The sequence below is a fragment of the Colletotrichum paranaense genome, assembly GCF_030867605.1.
Source record: "Colletotrichum paranaense strain IMI 384185 chromosome Unknown Scaffold_8.1, whole genome shotgun sequence".
Classification (NCBI taxonomy): Eukaryota; Fungi; Ascomycota; class Sordariomycetes; order Glomerellales; family Glomerellaceae; genus Colletotrichum; species Colletotrichum paranaense.
In genome coordinates this window covers 2,097,275-2,120,985 of record NW_026848966.1, presented here as the reverse complement: position 1 = coordinate 2,120,985, position 23,711 = coordinate 2,097,275, and the positions used below count along the sequence as shown (strand labels likewise).

At 54.0% G+C, this 23,711-nt stretch overlaps 7 protein-coding genes across 7 annotated transcripts; 6 read left to right on the top strand and 1 right to left on the bottom strand.

The window, feature by feature from the left end:
• Positions 1-677: 677 nt before the first annotated feature.
• On the top strand, positions 678-1,505 carry CPAR01_10528 (uncharacterized protein; the record flags this gene model as incomplete). The annotated part of the gene is made up of 1 exon (XM_060494788.1): positions 678-1,505. One exon carries the CDS (start codon positions 678-680, stop codon positions 1,503-1,505), a length of 828 nt encoding a protein of 275 aa, XP_060346970.1.
• Positions 1,506-2,259: 754 nt separating this feature from the next.
• Positions 2,260-2,469, top strand: CPAR01_10527 (uncharacterized protein; the record flags this gene model as incomplete). The annotated part of the gene is made up of 1 exon (XM_060494787.1): positions 2,260-2,469. One exon carries the CDS (start codon positions 2,260-2,262, stop codon positions 2,467-2,469), a length of 210 nt encoding a protein of 69 aa, XP_060346969.1.
• Positions 2,470-2,938: 469 nt separating this feature from the next.
• Positions 2,939-3,769, top strand: CPAR01_10526 (uncharacterized protein; the record flags this gene model as incomplete). The annotated part of the gene is made up of 4 exons (XM_060494786.1): positions 2,939-3,118; positions 3,318-3,371; positions 3,479-3,593; positions 3,669-3,769. 4 exons carry the CDS (start codon positions 2,939-2,941, stop codon positions 3,767-3,769), a joined length of 450 nt encoding a protein of 149 aa, XP_060346968.1.
• A 3,043-nt stretch (positions 3,770-6,812) lies between these two features.
• On the top strand, positions 6,813-14,579 carry CPAR01_10525 (myosin class II heavy chain; the record flags this gene model as incomplete). Its single annotated transcript, XM_060494785.1, has 3 exons — positions 6,813-6,821; positions 7,432-8,674; positions 8,728-14,579. The coding sequence occupies 3 exons, from the start codon at positions 6,813-6,815 to the stop codon at positions 14,577-14,579; spliced, it is 7,104 nt and encodes a 2,367-aa protein (XP_060346967.1).
• A 910-nt stretch (positions 14,580-15,489) lies between these two features.
• CPAR01_10524 (SRP54-type protein) lies at positions 15,490-17,922 on the bottom strand (the record flags this gene model as incomplete). Its single annotated transcript, XM_060494784.1, has 4 exons — positions 15,490-15,735; positions 15,805-17,039; positions 17,101-17,386; positions 17,458-17,922. Coding segments are annotated over 4 exons (2,232 nt in total), but the record flags the coding sequence as incomplete, so codon positions are not given.
• Positions 17,923-18,778: 856 nt separating this feature from the next.
• On the top strand, positions 18,779-19,899 carry CPAR01_10523 (uncharacterized protein; the record flags this gene model as incomplete). Its single annotated transcript, XM_060494783.1, has 3 exons — positions 18,779-19,054; positions 19,154-19,681; positions 19,735-19,899. The coding sequence occupies 3 exons, from the start codon at positions 18,779-18,781 to the stop codon at positions 19,897-19,899; spliced, it is 969 nt and encodes a 322-aa protein (XP_060346965.1).
• Positions 19,900-21,114: 1,215 nt separating this feature from the next.
• On the top strand, positions 21,115-22,013 carry CPAR01_10522 (Mpv17/PMP22 family protein; the record flags this gene model as incomplete). The annotated part of the gene is made up of 2 exons (XM_060494782.1): positions 21,115-21,213; positions 21,318-22,013. The coding sequence occupies 2 exons, from the start codon at positions 21,115-21,117 to the stop codon at positions 22,011-22,013; spliced, it is 795 nt and encodes a 264-aa protein (XP_060346964.1).
• Positions 22,014-23,711: the final 1,698 nt, after the last annotated feature.

Sequence of the window (23,711 nt, the reverse complement as noted above, 5' to 3'; positions counted from 1 at the left end):
CACCACACGGGTCACGGACAGTGCGACGGAGGAAAGAAGAAGTGGCCCGGCCCTGTATCCCTGGTACCTGCCTGGACCCGTGGACCTGTCCCCAGCGCTCTACTGCGTACACAGTAACCCACCAGTGACTGCCCACTTGGCAACCGCACCTGCCTTTTCACACTGACCACCCTCTTACGCCGCTCCAGCTCGAATACGAGTCTTGTTTTTCTGACCTCCCGCTCGTTCCACTCCAACGACCACCCCCCTCAAAACCTATCCCAACTCATCCCTCACTTCATAAAAACCATTCACTCGCTTTTCCCTATCATCACCTTTGATTCCTTCCTCTCGTTTTACTCCGAGTGATTTCCGCGTCACACTCAACACAAAATCGCCTTTTTACCTTTTTTCAACCTACCGGTCGCTTCCGCCCTCCCACCCTGACCCGTGCCGTCCTCCTATTTTCGTACCCACCCGGCACGTAAGAACTTTCCGAGAATTCCAGACGAACCGACTCGACTCATCTCAGAACCTTGTGTCTTTGACACCACCACCAAATTATTTGGTTGTCGGCACACAAACGAATGATTCTTCAATTTATCTGACCGACCGGGAGAACTATTCCTACGGCTGACTTGATCTATCCATTCTTGAAGCACCACCTACCGGGAATCTCGTCATCCACCACAGTCACGATGCATCCCCAACGCGCCATTCAGGTCCTCGCCCTCGCCTCGGTCGCTCAGGCGTCATGGTTCAACTTCAACAAAGCCGAGCCTCGCGATGGCCTCCTTAAGAGACAATCAGGAACAGCCAGCGGTGCCGAGACCACATCGACTGCCGCTGCTCAAACCACCACATCTGCTGCTGCCGTAACTACAACAACGACTGCTGCTCCGGTCACCAGCACCACCGTCGCTGTTGTCACTACCACATCTCCCGCTGCCGACCCGACCACATCCGCCAATGCGCCTGCATCAAGCACAACACCAGGAGCCACGGCTGCTCCTACAACCCTGAAGACCAGCACCACATCTGCTGGCAGCAACAACGACGGGACCACCAGCGCAAGTGCCGCTTCTTCCACCCACTCCACCACTGCCGAGCCCGTTACCTCTACCATCAAGACCGTCATCACCACCACCAACTCCGCTGGTGTCGCAACTTCCTTCACCTCTGAGGCCACCGTCACGAGCACGCCCGGTCTTAATGAGGCAAACTCTGGAGACTCATCCTCTGGCATGTCGTCCGAGACTCGCAAGACCGTCATTGGTGTCGTTGTTGGTGTCGGCGGTGCCATTGTTCTCGGTGCCCTGGGCTTTGTTGCCTGGAGAATTTGGGGCAAGAAGAAGCAGGCTGAGGAGAACGATGGCCTCATGGAGTACAACAACCAGTACGGCAACGAGCCCAAGAACGAGATCGGGAGTGCCCAGGGATCTGGCTCCGGCCGTACTCCCTTCCAGTCGACTCTCGAAAGCTACCACGCGCCGAACCAACAAGTCAATGCATCGTCCAACTTTTGAAGATGTTTGTTGTTGCGACTTCCAATGATTGTTTCTTGCGACAGAAAGCGTTGATTCCCCAGTCCTTTCCACACGGATACCACACTCCTTGATTTCTCTTTTTACTCATTTGTTACGCTGGCCTTTCCACCAGTCACGCGGAGTTTAGGGCCGCCAGATCATCATGGCAGGCACGGTTGCATATCGCAAGGTCTCCGGACTAATGGATAGAAATATGTACACAGAAGGCTGAAAATTACTCTTCTTTGTCGGCTGGGCCTAGGTGATCACTTCTCTGGACTAGTGTGGGGCTTCAAACGAGTCGCGCATCAGGACAGGGCATCGATACCAGCAAAGACACATGGCAGAGACCGCAACAAGCAAGTCTGATGGGCGGCCTTCTAGGCCCGTCGGCTTGTACGTACGTTAAGATACAACTTTAATATCAGGACCACCAACTTTCATACAATTCAAGCAAACATTGAAAGGCAAAGATGAAGCACATACCACATTCAAGAATGACGCAAGTGAAGCCTGTTGGCTGATGTAGCCGGGGGTTGAGGGAGAGAACTAAGTTCAACCGACTGATTGCAGCCCCTCCTCCCTCTGAACTCTATTCCATTCTATCTTTCCCGATATGATCGGCCGTCATCTGAGGGGGCCAACTGCCATCTGATGAACTCCATGTCTCCAAGCCAGCATGATCGTCCTTTTTCGGTTGCCGTCCCGTCTGGGCAATATCACGTGGACACAGCAAAGCTAGGCCATCCGTAATATGATTTCCCCGTCTCAGTGGTGTTTCGGGTGTGCTTTGTGGTGGTGTTGCGGTGGTGTTGCATCCCAGCTTTTTGTGGGCAGCCGTGGTTGGATCTCTTTCCGCGTTTCAGGTTCCCTTTGCTGCTTGCTGCAAGGCCCCAGTTCCAATACCTACCTTCCCCCTCCCGTGCCGTGCATGTGTCGCGGCGCAGCCGCGGGCGCCTGTTAATCGGAAAAAAGTGCTGCTAAGGTTTAAGGGACGGACGTTGGGTTGTTCCTTTTTACTTTTCTACTCCTCCAACGTCTTTTCGGTGTTACGATTTTCTACGTTCGAGCGCTGCGCGTCGCCAATCCACACTACAACTCCTACTGCGCTTCGTTGACGACGCTATATACTACGATTCGACGAGGTTGAGCCTCGGAGTTACCATTACAACGACATATTTCTAATATTTCAATCCGACGAGCTGGTGAAAGGACGGAGCTAGGAGACTTTATCTACGACACGAGAGGGAGAGATATCAATTGGGTTACGATTACAATTACAGAGCAACGATACTCGACGAAAGCAACCAACGCGATCAATTAATCAACCCGAAGGAGAGCAAACCCGATAATCACATCCGATAGGACATCATAAAAGCGAGCGAGAAACGCCAAACTACTGTCGGTCCACGACAAAGATCAGAGAGAAAGCAATGAGAACGTCAACTCTCTTCAACGCCCTATCGGGGGCCGCCGTGGTGGCGGCGGGTGTGCTGGCGATGGACCTCGGCGACGAGATGCGCATGGGATGGAAGTATGGCCTACTGCCGCGGCAGACGACGCAGAACCTGCAGACTTTCGAGGGGAATTTGGGCGGTGTACAAGCGTCAGCGGTATGTGATTACATCTCTATCTCTCGGGATGCTCTTCTCCTCAACACTCGAGCGAGAATCGAGATCCTCAAGGGGGGCGCAAACACTTAGCTCCGGGGAGAGGTTCGGATGGCGTTCAATGGGTGGCGCTGTTTCAGGAGTAGGATGAGGGAATCGTAGGACGGAACGTTGTATGCTGACTATTGTGGCTTGGCTACAGATTACCAAGTCAAATGACCCTAGTAGACCGTTCGAGGTCGACGGTGATACTTTTGTGAGTTTCTTCCGCGTGATCCCCGACGTTCTCTACCGGAGACAGAGGGGAAAAAGGGAGTGCGTTTCCTATGGGAAGCAAGCGTGCTAATGCGTGCTCGGTTATAGCCCGACTTCAACACCGCCGCGGGCCGATCTTGCGACAACCAGAAGAACAAGTGCTCACAAGCAGCCAACAACGGGCCGCAAAAGTTTGAGGTGACCAAGTGTGACGAGCAAGCTGGTGAGTTTATGTTACTCTCTTGGAGTTGAAGGTCCCTTCACACGTGAGGACCACGATACTAACACCAGGCGGCAGAGCAATGCAAAAATACAATCGACACAATCACAAAACAGAGCTTTAGCGACCCCGTGTTTTCGGGTACGGTGGGAGATTTTGACATCTTTTGTGATCCTTGAGAGTCTCATCTGAGTTGGTCGAGCGACATGTTGGTTGTCGGCGGTGGCAGTGACGATGGTATTGCTGTCTTAAGAGGCTATGTGAATGGAGTTACGTCGGCATGTGTATACTGAGAGATGGGTAAAGGGAACGAGCGAATTAGGGAGTGAGGACAGCAAGCCAAAGGGGTTGGCAGAGGTGTTGATGGGGATTTTGAGCTGTACATGTTAAAGATTAGTTTGGTGTTATAGGTTCCTCGAAGCAAAGATCGAGGATGATGTCCGGCGGGCATGACGCTCGGCTGTTGATGAGGTTGTGGAGGTTATTCTTCTTCTTCATATTCCATGAATAATAAATCATGACGAAATTTCAATTGTGCTAAACATCCTAGGATGATATTGAGAAGCGACAATCCAGAATCGTTTGTTGCGAGATGTGATCGTGATTATGATGTCTCGGAATGCCTTCACTTTTGATAGCAAACAATCAAAAGAAAAATAGTTTGGATGCAGCCGTTTCCAAGCCATACCTGCCTTTTGATAATGACTAGGAAGTGGTGCCTCTTCCTGGTGACATCAACCCAGGCTGTAGGTAGGATTCACTTCTTTCTTGGCGTCCCAACTCCTAGTAAACCCAAACCCCCCTCCCCCCAACCTATACGTAGTTCTCCAAATATGGAGAATATCCAAAAGAACGAGGAAAAAGTCGTTTCGATCGAATTCTTCTCCTAAAAAGGTAGCAGCTGTAGGAACAAGTGAGATTCCGACCCGACGGCCGACAGGGGCTCTCTTTCTCGAAATAAACCACATGGGCACTAAGATCCGTTTGTCTAATTAAACACGTCCCCCAGGTTCAACGCTGTTCCGGGGAATTTACCAACCTGCCTTTGTTTTTGCCCCGAGCTTTTTTTCGGTTTTCGCGTTTTGTGGCCAGCTTCCAAGGGAGCAAGACAATATGGAGTATTGTCTTGGGTCAATGAATCGCAACCTCACAATCGAAAAGGCGATTTTCTTGTGCCTGGCTGGGGCGGGGAAGGGGGAGAGTGCAAGAGGTTGAGGCAAAACTAGGCTCATTAGACTATGCAGACCTTTACCTGCCACCTGATGACATGCAGGAGAGCTTCTCACGGATAATCTAGTAGGAAGGGATAGAAACCGAGGATGAGACGAGACGAATTAACTTTCTTCGATAACAAGGTACTTAGAATCGACGACATTCAGCTCCGATGAATGTCTGGAGATCTGTACCTGCATATTTTCGAGTTTGGACCGAAACTGCAGTAGTGTCGTGGGAGAGAAACGTGCGTTCAGGGGGGATAATGGATGATGGACGGACGGATGACAGCAGTAATTTGACAAGTTGGGCCTCCCGTCATGCAGGTTTGCTTTGGTGGTACTTTGATGTTAAGCTGTTGAGTTAGTGGACGCTACTACTAGATAGGACAAGGAATCATAATATGGCTTGTTATACCTTCCACGTTTATTCTAGAAGTTCGAGTCTGCGATATTGGATATTGGCGGCATGGCGTTGTTTGACGAAGTAATAAGTATGCCAACGCCAACTTTGACGCTGAATTTAGTAATGGTAGCTATGTAAACACAGTGTTCCTTTGGATCCAGGAAGCTGCTTGCAGCCGAACAGAATTGTCCTTTCAATGTAGACAGACATAATGTAAGCAATCTGGCAATCTGAGCACGAGCGTGACGGGCCGGACATTCGAGCCATTGGCAAATACGATGTCGTCTAGGAATCCAAGCGGCGGGGCCTCTCATCCGGCGGGAAATCACCCATAGCTCCAGATGCGATGCAGTAGTAGGGGAGGCGATTTCCGGGGGTAATTGGTCGATGATAATAGAGTACATTCCTTCTAGTGTACAATCATGGGGGTGTTGGATGTATTGGAGTATCAGCCAAACAAGGCGAGATTGGGCTGGTCATAGCTCGGTCCCGTGGACTCTCATTAAAACAAAGCTGGGCCGCTGAGTGGCCCATCGTGCCGTCGTCGTTCCTCTTCGCCCCGTGCGTGGTGAGTGGAATCGTGTGGATTGGACAGCCTGTCCCTGGCGACTCGCACTCCCCCGGTCCATCTCATTGGAAAGCGGGCAGGGGAGGCCCCATCTCTTCCAAGCTTGTCACTCTTGTCTGCCCCGTTTTCCCAATGACATTCGTTCATGTGCTCGCAAGTTGGCTGGATCAGTGGAAAAGAAGGGCCCCAAAGTTGAAAGTCAGAGGCAGAAAATGCCAGCTGTCTTTCGTGGAGTGCCCAGTTGAAGCCGGCCAATCTCATCGTGCCACTGGTGACGGACCACCGAACCAAAGTCTCCACGTTTACTCGAACCCGAAAGCCTGAGGCGGAGGTATCCCTTCCTTTCTCTTCTCGAGTCTCCACGAATTCGCGCCGGTGCAGATGAACTATACTGTCGTGGTTGTCACTGTATTGAGGGACCTGACGGTGTCTGTTCAACAAATGTGTCGAACGTTTAGGTAACAGAACCAAGAAAGTCTGCCAAGTTGCCTAAATACCTAGGTAGTACTCCTAAAGGTAAGGTACGGCTATGTACTGTGTAGGTACTAAGTTACCTATGTAGCGAGACTAAGGCAGCATTTTGTGAGCTGTCTTCGGCTGGCGGTCGTGCCTTAGCTCTGCTGTACCTGCTCCTTCCCGTGCGCGTACCTGTACCTTGCCATTCCTGTCAAAACCGCGTTTCCAGTCTTGTGTATGTACATCGAGTCCCTTCATTTTCTTGGCCTTCCAATGAACCGTCCGGAGAGTACACTTAACCTAAGTCTTGACCACCTAACCGGCCGGCTCCATCTCTAACAAGAACTTTGGAAAGAAAACTAGGCAATAACTCTTACCTTAGCTTCCCATGTGTCCTTCCGGGTTGCCTTTAACCTCGCCATCCCGTCCAGTCCTCACTGACTTACCACCTTGCTCCTGACACATCACGTACCTTATCGACATTTCCATCCTCTCCTCTCATCTGTCTCTCCACCAAAACCGGCAGCATCGTGCTATATCGACGGAATCGCCATCACACGTGTAGCTCAACCTGTAATCCGATGCGTCCGGTAACCGCGTGCTGCCACTGTCTGCCTTCTCTTCTCATGTCGCTCCTTAGTCAATAATTTCCCTCTCTCAGTTCCTTTCTGCAACGGCCCCCCCGTCCCTCTAATCCCTGCACTGGGTCACCACCTGCAAAATAATACCTTATTTCTGCTGGCTATCCTTTTTTTGTGTCCAGGCCCCCTTCCCTGTCCGCCTAACAAAAAATACCTGGGCTACCTGCGGATACGCGTCGCGACCAAAAAAACCACCCATCGGCCCCAAATATACTCACTCATCCATCCCCAATCACACGGGCCGCCTCTCCTCCACCCCCTTATTCCTGTCAACAACCTCGACAGCGCCCGTCCGTTCCCTTCGTTTTTTCTCTCGCGGCCTGCTTCGTTGTGTGTGCATGCCGATTTTTGAGGGCTGTTGAAGAAAGGGTCCTCGACGCGAATACACAGAGACTTGGCTGCAGACGATTCCCATCGTCTGCGCTGATCTCACCGTGGTAAGCTACACCTCACCGCATCCTCACCTAACCTTACTTTACATTCCCGGCGTGGTACGGATACCTTGAACGTCCACTCACCACGCCACGTCTTTTCTTGGGCCCATTCCTGATTGAAACAGAGTCCCACGAAGACGTCTTCTTCCCAGCAATCCCATTCTCCTCCTGCTGCATCCGCACAGGACGGCACAGGACCTAATCGTTCATCCTTCAATTCGCCGCCAACGTCTCCCGCCCTCTCATCGACGTCCACAGCTGCCGACGGCGAGGACCTTGGGTCCTCCCCAATTTTGCCTTCGCTACCCGCGCCCAGACTCCCCGACCGAGCTCGGGAAATTCTCAGAAGTCAAAACCAATCCAATCCCGAAGAAGACGAGAGATACGTGACAGCCAGCTGGGGCTCGCCCTACTCAACTGAAGAGACGAACCTCATTCGCCGCGAAAGCATTGGCAGCGATCAATCCGAAGGCTCGCCTATCCATCACATTGCTATCAGCACTCCCTTTCTTCGACCTCCACCAGCGCTTTCGCTCGGACAGGACGAATCGCACGAGCCCTACCTCAGCGCAGCTCAAGTTCTCGCTAATCGCGCTCGGAGACCTGCGCGACGATTGACTGAAGATTGGATTCGCCAGCACACGGCGGGTGATCATACTGAGGGCCGACATTGGTTCAGCGACGGAAGCGAGCACTCTTCACTGAGCGGCTCAGGATCTGGCGACGAAGCTGTTTGGCACGATAAGGAATCTCTGCGAACCCCTAGAGCCCGACCACGCCTAACGCGCGCATCGCTCACGGAACCTCGCTATCCTCGAACCCGATCCAGCGTTGAGACCCTCAAGCAAGAAGACGTGAAGCCTCGAGACGAGACAACCAACGCGAAGATGGAGAGTCCAGATCTCTCCAAGGCTGACTTGGCCCGCGACCTGCCAGAGCTCCCACCAATTCCCACAACCCCCAGACGGAGCGCTAGTGCCGCTGTCGGCAACACGGCGAGGACGCCAACTACACCAATGAGGAGTGCATCGGCCAGAGTGACAATCAAAGAGCCCAGCATGACGCCTCGGGTGAAGAAGAAGATCCCGTGGAAGGGCAAGAATATTATGGTTCTTCTTCCCAAAGACGAGGAACGCGGACGCCCTGGCCATGCGCCCAAGCCGTTGAACCAGAACGAAATCGAGGGCATGTTTAGATCGTGGGAAGAGCTTGGATACGATATCAGTGGCTTCGATTTAGATCTTGCAGAGGGCACGTACCAGGTCCCTACTGGATACTCACAGAGTCGAGACGCTTGGCCTAGCCCCGAGGACCTTGTTCGAGAGCGTGCGCAACATACATACAAAGTCACATTGCCTGATTTGAATGGTAAGTCTACATCGCGCAGAGGGAAGGCAACAGGAATGCTAACTGTTATGCAGCTTGGAGAGACTATGTCAATGAGCTTAACGAAGCCAAGTTGCGAGCTCTTGGAGTGTCATTCGGCGACGACGATCCCCCGGCACCTTCAATATCGCCTGCAGTATCACAGCCCAGCCGACAGGCCTCTGCGCAATATCCGCCTTTACCATTCTCTCCACCATTGCCTACATCCTCAGCGTCGAGCAATCATGTGCAAGGCTATCCGTTCCCCCCACAGTTCATACCCGGTGGGCGTTCTTCTGCAGGCCACAGTCACAGCCCGAGCATGGCTTCGCCCATTGGCTTCGGCAGTCACCCTGCCAAGTACAATAATCGACAGTCAATTTCGGTTCCCATGGGCCACTCGCCTTTCCAGATGCCAGGTCAACCATCGCCTCTAGGCTGGCCAGGTCCGCATAGAACAGAGTCGCCTAATCTGCTGAACGGAATCCTCTCTCCAGTCTCCCCCTTTATGCCCGAAGGATTTGCGCCGACTGGCAGCCCTGCTTTCAATGCGCACCAGCGTCACCAATCTTTGCAGTACCCCATGATGCCTCATCAGCAGTTCATGCAGCATCAGCAGCAACCCGCGCGCGCATCACCTCGTCTGCAAGAGGTGCGAGAAGACGAAGAGGAAGAGGAGGAGGCACACGAGGAGACGTCCATGAAGCCCGCAGAGCCTGCACAAATCAACGACGATGACCTCCAGGCAGAGATTGACGAGGCCGAGTACCACCTCGAGGAGCAGATGCGCAACGAGTTGGAGCACGAGGACTACAGCCCCCATAACGAGGAAGCTGCGGCTGAGCAGCTGGCCAATTTCTCGCAACAGCAGCCTCTTGCGCATGCCAGAGAAGCATCGGTCCAGTTCCAGGCACCCCAGCAGCTTCCCAAGCAGTTCGGTCCTCAAGGCGGCGATGGCCCTGTCCTTCACCACCCGCGCCCTCACAGCCGTGGCCACTCTTTGTCCCAGAACTTCTTCTCTCACCATGACGAGACCCGACCCCGCGGCGACAGTTTGGCCGGATGGCACGAGGTTGACGCACAGCGGATCGATGAGGCGGCGGAGATCGAGACCAACCCTAGCAATCTTGGCACACCCGTACAAGATTTCAGCCTCACGACTCTCTTGCAGCAGCACCAGCGATCGTTCTCGACAACGAGCAATCCTTGGAACGATGTTTCGTCAATGTCAAGCAACTCTGGCATGCCGAGGAGACCCAGCCATGCCAGCAAGCCCTCGCTATCCAAGCTCAACGTCAAGGCACCCGAGTTCAAGTTTAACCCAGGACACGAGTCAAAGACGAGCTTCACTTTTGGTGCTGGTAGCAACAGCTTCCAGCCCTCAGTCTTCCAGGCTGGTGGTGGATCATTCGCTCCGTCAGTCACTTCCCCGTCAGCGGGCTCGTTTGGTGCAGGATCCATGTCGTCCAAGATTAATGCGGCCGCCCCTGTCTTCTCGCCTGGTCAGAGCGACTTTAGCTTTTCTGCCTCTGGTCCCAAGTTTCGACCGGATGCACCCGCCTTCACACCCTTCGGAAATGTTTCGGATTCTGTCACCAGCCCTGTGTCGGGCAGCGAGAGCGCTGGGAACCGCACTAGCTCGATTTTCGGCAACATTGATCTGAACCTTTCTGACATTGTCAAGCCTCCCAAGAAGTCAAAGGCCGTCCCAATTATCCGCCCCAGCAGCAGCGATAACAACCATGATGAATCTCAAGACGATCTTCCGGATGATGCAGATGGTCGCTTGATTGACGAATCTCGCTTCAAGAGGGCAAAGGCGTCAAGAGGAGATGAGGACGATGTTCCTCTGTTCGCTGAGCCATCGCCCGAACCCACGACCTTGCAGTCACTCCAGCCCAGGAAAGAGGAGCAGGATGCCTCTGACGAGCAAGCTTACACGCCCGCCGACACTACCATGTCTTCCACCGTTGCTTCCGAGCACCCCGCCGACTCCAAGGCTGTTACGGCTACTAGCCCCTCGGATACTTCGCCTGACCAGCAGCACCTGAACTGGGCACCCTTCGAATTCGACTCAAACAACGATGTTCAAAGCTTTGCTGAAGCCCGGCCTTTTGGCATTGACACGTACAAGAAGGGCCACAACAAGTCGCTCTCTGCTACTGCGAGAGCTTTCATCCCTGGCGGCGGCTGGGCGCCTACTCCGGCAACCGAAACCGATGAGGACGAAGAGGACGAGCGTGACAGAGAAGACACCGTTGAGCCAATCCTGCCTAGCACCGAGGCACCAGCCCCGGTCTCGCCACCTCGCGAGCCGTCTCCTCGGGTCCCGACACCTCCCAAGTTCGCCGCACCTAAGGGACTGGGCGCTTCTCGCTTCGCAAGCCCGCCTAAGACTAAGGGTCTGTCTGCGTCTCGGTTTGCCGCGTCTCCATCGCCTGCGCGGAATGCTGGAGAGGAGGTTTACGAAGACTCTCTGGAAGAGGGAGAGATCCCCGAGGAGTATGTTGTTTCTGAGGGAGAAGAGTATCTTGATGAGCCCAACGCCCACGAGTTCACCTTCCCGTCAAAGTCCGCGATTGATGCCAGTAACGAGCAACATGAGCCAACTTTCGAGGAGATTGATGATATCATGAACCACCTCAACCAGAATGACCCGACTTTTGGTGTCAACAAGGCCAATGATGAGGCCGCCAGATGGCACCAGCCCAGCCCCAACAGGCAGATCCAGGTCGCTGGTGTTACCAACTTGTCGCCGTACAAGATGCAGGCCGGCAGCCAATACCGCAGCAGAACCTCCAGCCCTGTGCGCCAATACCATGGACTCCCCACCGACAACTCGGCCATGCCGACTACGGAGTTGGAAGATCCTTTCGTCGATCCTCCACTGAGTGCACAGTCATTCGATGCTCCGATTACCCACCTGGTTGGCCAAGAGAGTGCTGCACAGAGCGACTGGGAAGGTGCATTCAGCGACGAAGAACAAGCCAAGTTGGAGCAGCGTGTTCAGTTCTTCGACGGTCGCGTCAACGAAGCCGTCGGCGATCTGCTCTCCGCTCGCTTGGGTCCTCTTGAGAAGACTCTACTGTCCATCAAGCAGTCTCTCCGGGGCGACAGAAGAGCTTCGTCTTCCGTCCGCCGCAGCGTCTCTGCCGATATACAACACAGCGACGCTGATGATGAGGATGAAGAGCCCGTGCCTCGTCGCTCGCTTAGTCCGCGCCGCGACAAGCGCATGGAACAAATCCGTGCTGCTGTACTCGATGCTTTTGCTGTTCAGCAGCGTGGTGCCGCTCCCGTGCCTCAAATTTCAGCCCCCACTGCCGATGAGCCCTCCAGCACTGCTGTTCTAAAGGCTTTGGAGGAGATGAGAGAGCAGTTTGGCGCTTCAATGCGCCTTGATTTCCGTGGCGAGGATCTGCGAAACATTGTCGAGGAAGCTGTCGAGAAGCGCATGCCAACCCCGTCTCAACAGCCGACCGCCGATCGTGATCATGACGAGGCCGTCAACAACAAGTTGAGTGAGCTTCAAGCCAAGGTCATGGATCTCGAAGAGCGCCTTTATGTTGAGCGTAGCAAGACTGAGAAGGAGGTTACCGACCGCCGCGCCGCCGAAGATCTCGCGGCAGAGCTCGACAGGAAGCTTCAGGCCGCCGAAACTCGCGTTGAAGTCGAGATCATGAACAAGAGCATTTTCGACCATCGCGTTAGCGACCTGGAGGATAAGCTCCGACACCAGGAAGAGCGCACTCAAGCAGAGCTCGACGGTTGCCGAACCGCCGAAGATAGACTCTCTGAGGTTCAGCGTCTGCTCCGTATTGCCAGCGAAGAGGAGGTCCGTCTCCGTGAGGAAGTCGAGGAGCGGGACCACAAGCTCAAGGCCTTTGAACAGGCCGCTTCTAAGCAAACAATGCGCATGGCACTCATGGAGGCCTCCCAAACCAACGCTACTCAGGCGCAGACTGAACTTACCAACAAGATCAACGCTATGGAGGACGAGGTCCGAGGCGCCACCCACGAGGCCAACCGCTGGAGATCCGAGACAGAGCGCGTGGTTGAGACTGCCCGCAGACAACAGATCGATCTCACCGAGACACTCCAAGAGAACAAGGCCATGCAGAAGTTCATTGACACCCTTGGAACTCAGCTTCAGGAGAATGAGCGCGTCAGGGAAAGCTGGCGTGCCAAGTTTGTCTCCCTCCAGGAAGACATGGCCAAGGCTGCCCGCGACATCACCGAGGAGAATGCTCGTCGCACCAAGCGGGAGCAGCAACTCGTCGCTCGTCAAGAGGTCTTGGATGCTAAGCTCCAAGCCGAGGCCCGTACGCGCGAACGGATTGAAGCCGAAATGGAGAGACTCGAGAACGGCGAACGCCAAGGCATGCGTGCCGTTAATGAGTGCAAGCGTCTCGAGGGTCTGCTTGGCGAGATGAAAACCGAGAACCACAAGCTTCACCAGTCTGCCATGCGATACCAGAGCGAGTTCAAGGAGGCACGGGAGTCTGGCATTGCCGAGGTTCAGCGAACGCGCGTTTCTATGCAGCGCGAGATTGACGAAGCCAACCACCACGTCAATGCTGTTCGTGAAGAACTCGAGGAGCAGGTCGCTAAGCTCAGAGCAGAAGTTGATCAGGCCAACATGGACGTCGAGACTGCCAAAGCTCAATCTGAGATGATGATGGAGGAGGCTCAGACCAGTAAGACCGATGCCATTGAGGAACTCAAGCGCAAGCACCAGAACGAGCTCGAAGACTTCCAGACCCGCTGGGAGCGCCAGCTGAGCAACGCCGTCGAAGATGGCCAGAAGACTGAGCAGCACCTCCTCGAGCGTCTCAGCCTGTCCACGTCCAAGACGGAACATCTCCAAGACCGTGTCGCACATTTGGAAGAGAAGCTCGAGATCGCTAAGGAAGCCGCTCGCGCTGCCGCTCAAGCTGCCAAGTCCGCAGGTGTCGAGCCAACCGCTCTCCCCACCGCATCTTTCCAGCCCAAGGCCGTGGCACCTGCCGCACCCGTTGTGTCGAAGGCCATGGACCTCCCAGAGAAGATCTCGCCCCAGGCGTTGCGAGAGTCCATCATGGTCTTGCAAGAGCAGTTGCAGGCACGCGAGCAGCGCATCGAAGAGCTCGAGTCTACCGTCGACAAGCTGGACCCCGAAGCTCCTACCAAGATTGCTAAGCGTGACGACGAGATCACTTGGTTGCGCGAGCTTCTTGCCGTGAGACACGGCGATTTGCAAGATATCATCCTTGCCGTCTCTGCCGAAGACTTTGACAGGGAAGCCGTCAAGGATGCGTCCATCCGTCTCAAGGCCAACCTTCAAATGGAGGAACAGGAACGCGAGCGTGCGATGAATGGCGGATCAGCAATCAATCTGCCCAACATTGCACAGTCACTTCGGGAGGCTGCATCGCCTCGTGTTGCTCAAGCTGTAGGACCCCTGGCTGCGGCCTGGGGTAACTGGCGCAAGTCGCAACAGCCCATCTTCGCATCGGGCGGACGAAGCGGTAGGCCCTCTACGGCCCGTCCTGCTGTCAATAGCAACCACACCCCGTCCCGATCTACCACGTCGGCCTCTTTCAGCAACAACCACAACGGACTGATGACCCCGCCGGCTTCTGGTCTCCGTCAGACCCCTACTTCGAACGCTACGCACGCTGAGGAACCTCAACCAACGGCGTTCCAGACCACAGGACGTCGGTACACGGCTCAGCAACTACAGGCCAGGAACCGAGGACCGTCCATCACGGAGGTGCCATCCGAGCCGATGCCCCTCAAGAGCCCGCCCGCTCGCCGTCCGTCGAGCCGTTCTCAACAGCCCATGACTCCTCCGATGATGCGGTCAAGCGGCTACGACTCAGATGCTCATCCAGGCGACTTTGACGACACTGACTTCTTTGAAGACTAAGAAGGAGCAGTGATGAGTGGAAGGAAACGTGGGACCGTGGAGGATTTCCTTTGTCTTTCGCGCCGCAGTCAATCTTTCTCTCTCTCTGTCTCTATCACGCAGCATGCTTTTGAGCCCAAAAGAATGGACACACTAGAATGATGATACCCCCTTTTTCGCAAGACTACTTCTACTACATTACAATCCACTGAGGGTATTGGAGGAGGATTTTCATATACAAACACTCAGAATCGTGGATTTTACCTTCTTGTAATCACACCTCACGGGGGAGGGGGTAATATCTCCTCTCCAATGGGGAATGAGGATGAGAGGGCTAAATTTTAATTTCCTTTGTTTTTTCTGTTTTCGGTCCGATGCATAGCGGGAGAGAAAATGACGATGAAATGGAGAAGGGAGGGTTGAAGGGCTTGAAGTATGGCGTGTTGGCTTGCTGGGTCTATCTATGGGCTTGGCTTGCTTCTACCTCTTACTTGGCCTGGTTATGTTTACTGCAGCCCAACCCCTCTTTACTTACCTATTACACTACACACCGAAGAAGTATATAGTAATAATTCGCACGCCTGATTTGGCTTATCAATCTTGATCATTGGAATATTTTTATTACCGGGACTTGTCGTGATCAAGGGTCAGTATGGCGAAATGCTCGTGGCTAACCACGGACTGCACAAATGTATTTTCATGGGACCTGGGAGATAACTAAGGTAGGCATATCGCATGGAGACTATCAGAACACTTGATTTTTGTCGGGGTATCATTGGTTCTCGCCATGGAAACCCCGATTAAATTTGATTTCATTTCATCTCATTTCATATTAAAAGGTGATTTATACATGTATACACCCAAGAGGCAACTTCCATTCTCTCTCCCTCTATAGCCTTCTTCAACCCCCAAGCACAGAGAAAGCGAAACCTTACGAACTGCTCAGGAGCTTCTCAACCGCCCACTTTACGGAAAAGTTGCGCAGGTCAGAGTAATGCTGACCGACGCCGACAAAGAGCACGGGGACGTTTGTGGCGTGGACGAGACTGACGAGGGTGCCGACCATGTTGCCGACGGTGTCGCACTTGGAAATGATGAAGCCGTCGAGGGTACGGACGGAGCCGAAGGCCGCGTTGAAGTTGCGGGCTTGGGCTACCGAGTCTGTGCCGACGAGGGCCTTGGGGGAGGACGTCAGTTTTTTGTTTGGCTATAGATGTGAGAGGGAGGGGGGGGGGGGGAGTCTTACCTCGCCGACCATGAGAATCTTATCGGGCTGAGCAAACTTGGCAAACTTCTCCAGGGAGGACATGAGACGCTGGTCATTGTGTCTGCGGCCGGCGGTGTCGATGAGGACGACGTCGAAGCCGTCCTGCGCGGCGTGAGCCACGGCGTCGCGAGCGACGGTGGCGGCGTCCTTGCCGTAGCCCTTTTGGTACAGCTCGACGCGGCCGCCCTCACGGACGGTAAGCTCCTTGAGGTTGCGGACGTGTACGGCGAGCTGCTCGACAGCGCCGGAGCGGAAGGTGTCGCCGGCGGCGATGAGGACCTTGTACTTGTTCTGCAGGAGGAAGAAGCAAATCTTGGACAAGTTGGTGGACTTGCCGACGCCGTTGACGCCGACGATGGAGATGACGTAGGGGCGGGCCTTGCGAAGGGAGGTCGAGGGCGGGGCGGTGATGGCGTCGATCTCGCGGAGGAGGTCGAGGGAGGAGGTCGGGGTGAGCATCTTTGTGAGGGAGGCTTCCATGGCGGCTTGGATCTTTGCGTTGATGCTCTCGAAGCTGGCCGTCTTGGCGCCGAGGAGCTCCTTTTCGACGCCCTCGCAGAGCCGTACCGCGGCTTCCCGCGCGACGTTCTTCTTTAGGAGGTGCTCTTCCATACCCTTCATCGCCTTGTCGAGATCCGCCTTGGAGAGCGTTTTGCCGCCGACAACATTGCGGAAGAGGCCTCCGATCGTGCTCAGGCCGGACCCGATAAGCCCGCCCGATGCCTCCGTCTTGTTGGAAGAGTCGTTCTTTGCCTGCGCCGAGGCGAGGATGTTGTGCACCTCGTCGTCTAGGTCCTTCAGCACGAATTGACCCTTTGACGTTTTGGACCCCCATGTCGTGTGATCGACGTGCTCGACGGCGGAGGAGCGGGCGGTCGTCTCGGCTTCCGAGTCGCTCGTCGCCGACTTCGGAGCAGCCGAGTAGTCGAGAACCACGTCGTCCTCCTCGTCGGCCATGCCATCTGCGTCCCATTTGCGACCCTTCTTCGTTGATGATCTCGTCGCGGGCTTGGGTCTTCTGCCGGCGGACTCGTCGCCAGAAGAAAGGGGCGCAGAGTTGCCTGCCTTGCGCGCGCGTCGCGACATCTTGGCGACGGGGCCGGCCTTGCCTACTAATACGCCACCGGTGCCGGGAGTCGAGGGTCGAGAGGTCGTGGGCGTCGCGATGGGGGTCGAGTCGTTGGAGGTTTCGTTTGCGCTATTCAGACCGCGACCTGGGAGGGGGTTTATTAGCTGCTTGCACACTGATACACCTTCACGGCGCATTCGGCTTACCCCTATAGTGCAGACCCGGAGGGAGGGGAGGGTCATCGCCGAGGTTTCCAGACAGTGTCTTCTCCTCCTTTGCGAAGTCGGCTTCTGAGACGTTGGAGTCGCCCTTTGCTCCCGTTGTCTCCAGCTCTCTGACCTGCTGGTCAAAGTACTCGTCGAACTTATGACATTCGACCACTGTCGTGTGCGGCTTCGTCAATTGCTCTCCGTACAGATCTACAAAGATCGTCTTGATGTTGTCGACGAGCTTGTCAATCCATGACAGGTGAAGTAGTGATCTGTAAACAGCCTGTTCGCAAACCTCGTTAGTACCATGGCTTGGAAAGGTGCGGCGCATCAGCTGTTGTTGGGTTTCCATACCACAAAGATGACACCTAGCTCCTTTACAAACGTATACCGTAATGTGTGCTGGTCGCGCTTGTATGGGGGGTTGCTGGCCGCGGACTGGCTGGAGGCAGCGCCGCCCTTCTCCTCGATGAAGACATCGGCAATGAAGTTGTTGATGACGGACGGGTTGACCGGCGCATAGGTTCTGGACCAGAGGACCACCCCTGAGGTGGTTAGAATCTCGAACGTGTCCAACATTGTGTGTGAGATTCCGGCTTCGTGATTTGCGGCGACAGCAAAGATCGTGGAGACTCGGGGACCAGTGGAAGAGGAAAGAGGGTGAGAGTTGAGTTGGAGGCGACTTCCTCGATCCCAAAAGCTGGCCTGTGGCGCAAGACCCGTGGTCAATGAAGTGGGCTGGCCGCTCCTTTGGGCCCTTGGAGTGGGTGAACCCTTGGCCTTGGGGTACCCTTTCTTATCGATAAGCTCTGGGGATGTACCTAGGAAGATCACACTGTATGAGCACTGTATCTTCAATAGTTGAGATGGCGGCCTACACAGTACGGATTGAGAGCTTGCTCCTATTCTATGGTTGAGTTGCTTCCTTGGAGTACACCAATGAAAATTGAAGGTAACTCCAGTTAAGGTATGCGTCTTTGCTTCCTCAGCGAGTCTTGCCTCTAGTCGTAGTCGTTATATCAACTCGTTGTATCAATTCGTCATAGCCTCTCTTTGCACCTGTAAACAGATACCCAATCGACCCTCCAACGGCAGATTTAGCTCAATGGCGTGAACATGGAGATACGATACTTGGTGAAATGAGACTCTCTAAGACGGCTTCCGTACCACGAATAAGAAAACATGTCCTATGAAAGATACTAATTTCCGTACATCCTTACAAGAACATGCCTCGAGAAGCCTAAAAAGCGATGCTAATCAAGGTATTAGTAATATCTCTAAGGTAGGTAAGAAAGGAGAGTCGTTGATCGATATACGCCCATGCGAGCCATCGACAGCTGGTGGCCGGCCGGCACCAGGCCCTCTAGCGGCTCATAAAGGCCCGCGAGAGGGCTCGTGCTGAGCTGGCCAAAAAGAACTCGGAGCTAAGCCCCTTTGGACCACGGCTATCTGTCCTGCTCATCTGGACAATGTGGGACATCTATGGAAGTAAACACCTTTCCGTACCAGCTCCATCACGGCCCGCCAAAGACGACGTGGACTCAGAGAACCTGGAAGGGAGGCATCCCAACACCCACGCCGCCGTCGAATCCAACATAGCTTCGCAATCTTCCGACAAACCCCATCGAACGATATTCACGAACAGAAGACGAAACCACGAACTCATTTGCACATCATGCAGCGGCCACAAACTTACGGGCAGTCGCCCCCCTTGCACCACCCCGTACCCCAGCATGTCTCTACGGTTCCTCAGTTGCGCTCGCCCCCTCCTCCCGTGTCGCAATCGCAATCGCAACAAGGCTACGGTGGCAGTCCCTACCAACAGCAAGGCGGTACGAGTGGGAATGTATTCGGCGCATACGGACAGTTCATGAATGATCCCACGGCGCAAGTGGCAGCGCAGTTTGGCCAGACGGCTTTCAAGCATGGCCAGGAGTACATGGAGCAAAACGTACGTCAAGTCTAGGGACGGGGAGGCAAACCTCTAAGCATCTCACCGGTCAACTGTCGAGATGCATCAAGTTTCTTCTGAAGCTAACCCTGCTTGAAGTTCAACCGATACGTTAACGTCAACGCCCTGAAGCACTACTTCAACGTTTCCAACTCCTACGTCATCAACAAAATAGTCCTCGTCCTCTTCCCTTGGAGGCACAAGCCATGGTCGCGCAAGCAGTCCGTCGGGCCTAGCGGACAGGAAGGATGGTACCTCCCTCCGCGAGACGACATCAATAGTCCCGATATGTACATTCCCGTCATGGCTGTCGTGACGTACATCCTTCTCTCTACGCTCCTTGCTGGTCTCCGCGGCCAGTTCCAGCCAGAACTTCTCGGATACACAGCGTCAACGGCCCTAGTAATAGTCATGGCAGAGATCCTCGGTCTCAAGCTGGGCTGCTACTTGTTGGGCATCTCGAACGATTCGCAGCTTTACGATCTGATCGCATACTCGGGCTACAAGTTTGTCGGCATCATCGTCACCGTAACCGTAGCCGAGATTCTGAACGGTGGCAAGGGTACCGGCGGGTGGATTGGCTGGGGCGTGTTCCTTTACACTTTCCTGGCCAACTCGCTGTTCTTGGTATGTCCTCATACAAGTCGTCGCGTGATATAAGAGATTAACATTTCCGTTAGATGCGTTCGCTCAAGTACGTTCTGCTCCCTGAAAACGCAGCCAACGGTGCCGGCCCTATGCAGACTGGCGATTCCCGAGCCAAGCGAAACCAGAGGACTCAGTTCCTCTTCTTCTACTCCTACATTGTCCAGCTGCTTTTTATGTGGATCCTGTCGAGGCCTTGAACCACCATCACGGCACTTCAAGTTCACGCCAAAGCACCAATCTATAGAAAAGGTCAACATGAAAAAGGAGTTGGAGAGCAGCTGGGGATGCGCTTGCTCGGTGGTCAGACACAAGGAAGGGATGGTCGGTTGAAATCAGTTTTTGTGATGTGCGAATTTATCGGACAGTCATAGATGAATTGTACGATACAATAACGACGCGTCGTCCTAGCCGCTTGCGTTGTTTGTTGTGTAGAGTCCCTACCATGTTGGGGGGCTAGGTATACAGTATCCGAAGATGAAGAAGCTCTATCCCTGTACTATAAGACTGGTCGGAGCTTGTCACAAGGGGCAATTCACGAGCACGAGTTGAGACGATGAAGGGGACGCGAATCAAAACAAACGTTAGAAACCTGTATTGTAGTACCTACCTACCAATGCATTGAATATTACGGCAAAACATCATGCAAGCTCTTTGCTGCCTGTGTGTCATACACCCAATAAGGTTGCGCTAGTAAGCGCGTTGCAGTCCTCTGCAGCGAATCAACTTTGCTGACGTTCATAAAGATGGCAGCCTTTCTAGGCATTTTTCCCCAAATATGGTCGACCTCTTATGAGGTACAATAGCTATGCTCAAGCCCAATGAGACTCGCTTTTGTTGACCTTGGTGCTTGTTGCCTATTGTGCCTGGAACCATGTAAGTGAGCAGCCATGTCGTCTAGCCTATTGGAGCTCTAGCTTGCTTTGAAGGGACAGCTGTCAGGAGACCCACAAATCAGATATGTCATCAGTGATTCGCCGGTCCGAACTTGGACTGTTGGAGACCGGCCACCTCCACAAGCCGGGGTCGCTCCTCCCTCCACAGCCTATGAACCCCCGCCAAACTTTCAACCATCCGGCCCTGCATCCCGTCAAGCCTCAACCTCTGCCGATTACAAATGCTTCTACTCGGAAGGGTAATTGAACAGATTGCAACTCACATTTGACTCGCGTTCCTCACGCAGTGTCGCATATAAGTTTCGACGTCTCTAGGCACCTGTTTCGCATCAAGGACGTCATCCGTTCTTATCTCCATCCTTCTCTGCCTCCCGTCACCTTGGTTTAAAGACATCTCTCAAGAGTGCACTTGCCGTGGTTTACCCGGTACAACGGTCTGCATTGCTCATCTAGACTCATAACTTCATTTCACGTCTTCAGCAAATCAAAGTCAAGCTTGCGTACTTACAAGTCACCATCATGGCGCTGCCTCCCATCGTCACTGCAACTCTGCAGTCAGCTGCCCTCAGTGGCACTTCAAACATACTGGCCCAGGTCCTGACGGCCTACCAGACCGATGTATGAATTTCCGAGGCTCGTGGACTCTGTAATGGGTTTCGCCATCATATATCATGGCGTTGTTTGACCATCACTCGAGACCTTCGTGCTAACATTGTGACCAGAAACAACTCGTCTTCGACTGGGTCCCCGTCTTCCAGTTCATTATCTTCACCCTCCTCAGCACACCGCCAAACTTCTTGTGGTGGGTCTCCCAGCGAGCACTTGTCTTTCACCATCGCGGATCCCTCTTCTACCTGCATGCACGATACGCGTCGTACCCTAGACCGTCGTCACTGACACATACCAGGCAAGGTTTCCTCGAAGAGAGCTTCCCGGCCTACCACGTCTCGCCCACCAAGAAGGCCATCGCCTCGGCCGCGGCCAACGACGACAAAGCGCTCGACCGCGAGGCGCGCGAGGACCAGCTCGTGGAGCCCAAGCTCAACATCCGCAACACGCTCATCAAGCTCGTCCTCGACCAGACCGTCGGCGCCGCGCTCAACACGCTCGCTTTCAGCATGTTCATGCACAGCATCCAGACGGCGATGGTGCGCCCGGAGCACCTCGCGGCCGCGCAGCACTCGGGCACGTTTTTGTTTTCGCGGGGCGCCATCGACTATAGTAATGTTGACTGGCAGTCCGTCGTCCACAAGAGCCAGCTCGAGTTCGTGCCCATCTTCATCGCTGGCCTGAAGTTGTGGCCCATGGTCAGTCTGGTGAACTTCGCCTTCATCAAGAGCATTGAGGGTAGAAACTTGGTTGGTTCTCTTGCGGGTGTCGCTTGGGGTATTTACATGAGTCTGGTTGCTGCGCGATAAAGGGGGCAACAGCGGTGTAAACCCACATCGCGGTAGGACCTCCGTACTTCGGCGATGCGAAGAAACTAATCATTAGACGGGGTTAAGATGGTTGCCCTTGGGCTGATATCACGTTTTCACATTTTGGAGGAAGCGAGCGACTGGGACACAGCAAAGGGCAGTTGGGCAGGGGGAAACAAGGCGCATAGCGAGACAGCGGACGGCTTCCAAGGCTCGCTTAGACGAAGTGGTACGAAAGGGACGAGAGCATCGAGAGGAACGCATCCAGGTTCGCCGTGGTATTATAGTCTTAGACACTTGGAGTGCCAGCAGGAATGAGTTGATTGGACACGCTTGATTTTAGCTACAGATCCTAGCTATTCTATTGGCGGTTGTGATGACAACGACATTGTTCAATCTTTGACCATCCACTAAAGTGACCTCCTTGAATCTAGTTGTAAAGACAATGGGATTTCAAATCTGATGCCGCGCGTGCCTTGTCCACATTCTTGTAGAATGCTCGCCGCCAGGCAGTCTCACCTTCGAAAGATGGGAAGCTTGCAATATAGGTAGGTACGGGCTTCGAGTGACCAGCATCACAAATCTTGAGAATACAGTCTTCAACAAACAGGTCCAGTAAAGGACCGTTAATCTCACCTACATTCTTTTGGAATTTGCTTTTTTGGTGGCTGGCTGAAGGGCCAAAGCGGGGTTGTTATTTGGCTATTACACGGTGAGAAAGCGCCGCATGGCGTAATGACGTTGAAGGTCTCATAAAGTAAGACACTCGGCTGCTATCCGTGCAACATCGTGTTCGCGTAGTGCACTATTACAGACGGATCGCAATGGTTTAACGATGGAAAGCGACGAGGATCTGTGTCTCTCCACCAGTTGGCCTTTTCGGTGAAGTATTCCCACCTTAGCAAAAGCTCGGCTTCCAAACCCCCCAAACTACACAAAGTCAGCTCGGCCGAGGGGGGGTTGTGGAGCGTCTTTAATTTAGGTGCATTGCCGATCGGATTTCTAGGTATGCGACTTTCTGTATCGTGTAGTACAGAGACTCCGTATCCGTACAGCGTACCCATCTCCTGGAATCTGCAAGTCCCAACCGACTGGTCTATGGTCACTGGTATGGTCTTGTCTGGTGATTTTGCTCCGGAGCTTTCTCCTGTGACGACCATTTGAGAGGTTTTCATTGGCTCACTCGTAACGACGTTGGCAAGTGGCCTCTGATTGGCCGAACGGCAAGTAATCCGTGCCTTCCACTCCGGGAACGAGGATGATGCCGTCTGGAAGCGATGTGACGTCAGGGTTAACGCAGAGGTCAACCCCCCCCCCCCCCCAAATCTGCGCTTACATCATGTGCATGTCGGGAGCGCGGGAAGGGACGATCTGGCAACCACCAGCAGCGAGCAGCCGCCAGGGCCGAAAACTCTCTTTCTCTTCAGCCTTCAGGAACAGGATAGATATTTAAAAGGCGTGGTGTTAGGCCAGGAAAAGGGGGGAAAGAAGTAAACAAACAGCTAGGTATGAATCGGATGGAGTCTCGGAAACTAGCGACGTTGGCTTTTTGATGGTTGCAATTGAGGTGGGAAATGTGGCCCGGATGGGGGAAGGAAGGTGGCTGCGTTGGTGGTATTGGGGGTTGAGGACGCTGGTTGTTATTGGCGACTCCACGTGTGAAAGTCGGGATGACGTGGGGCTATAACGTCACTGGCA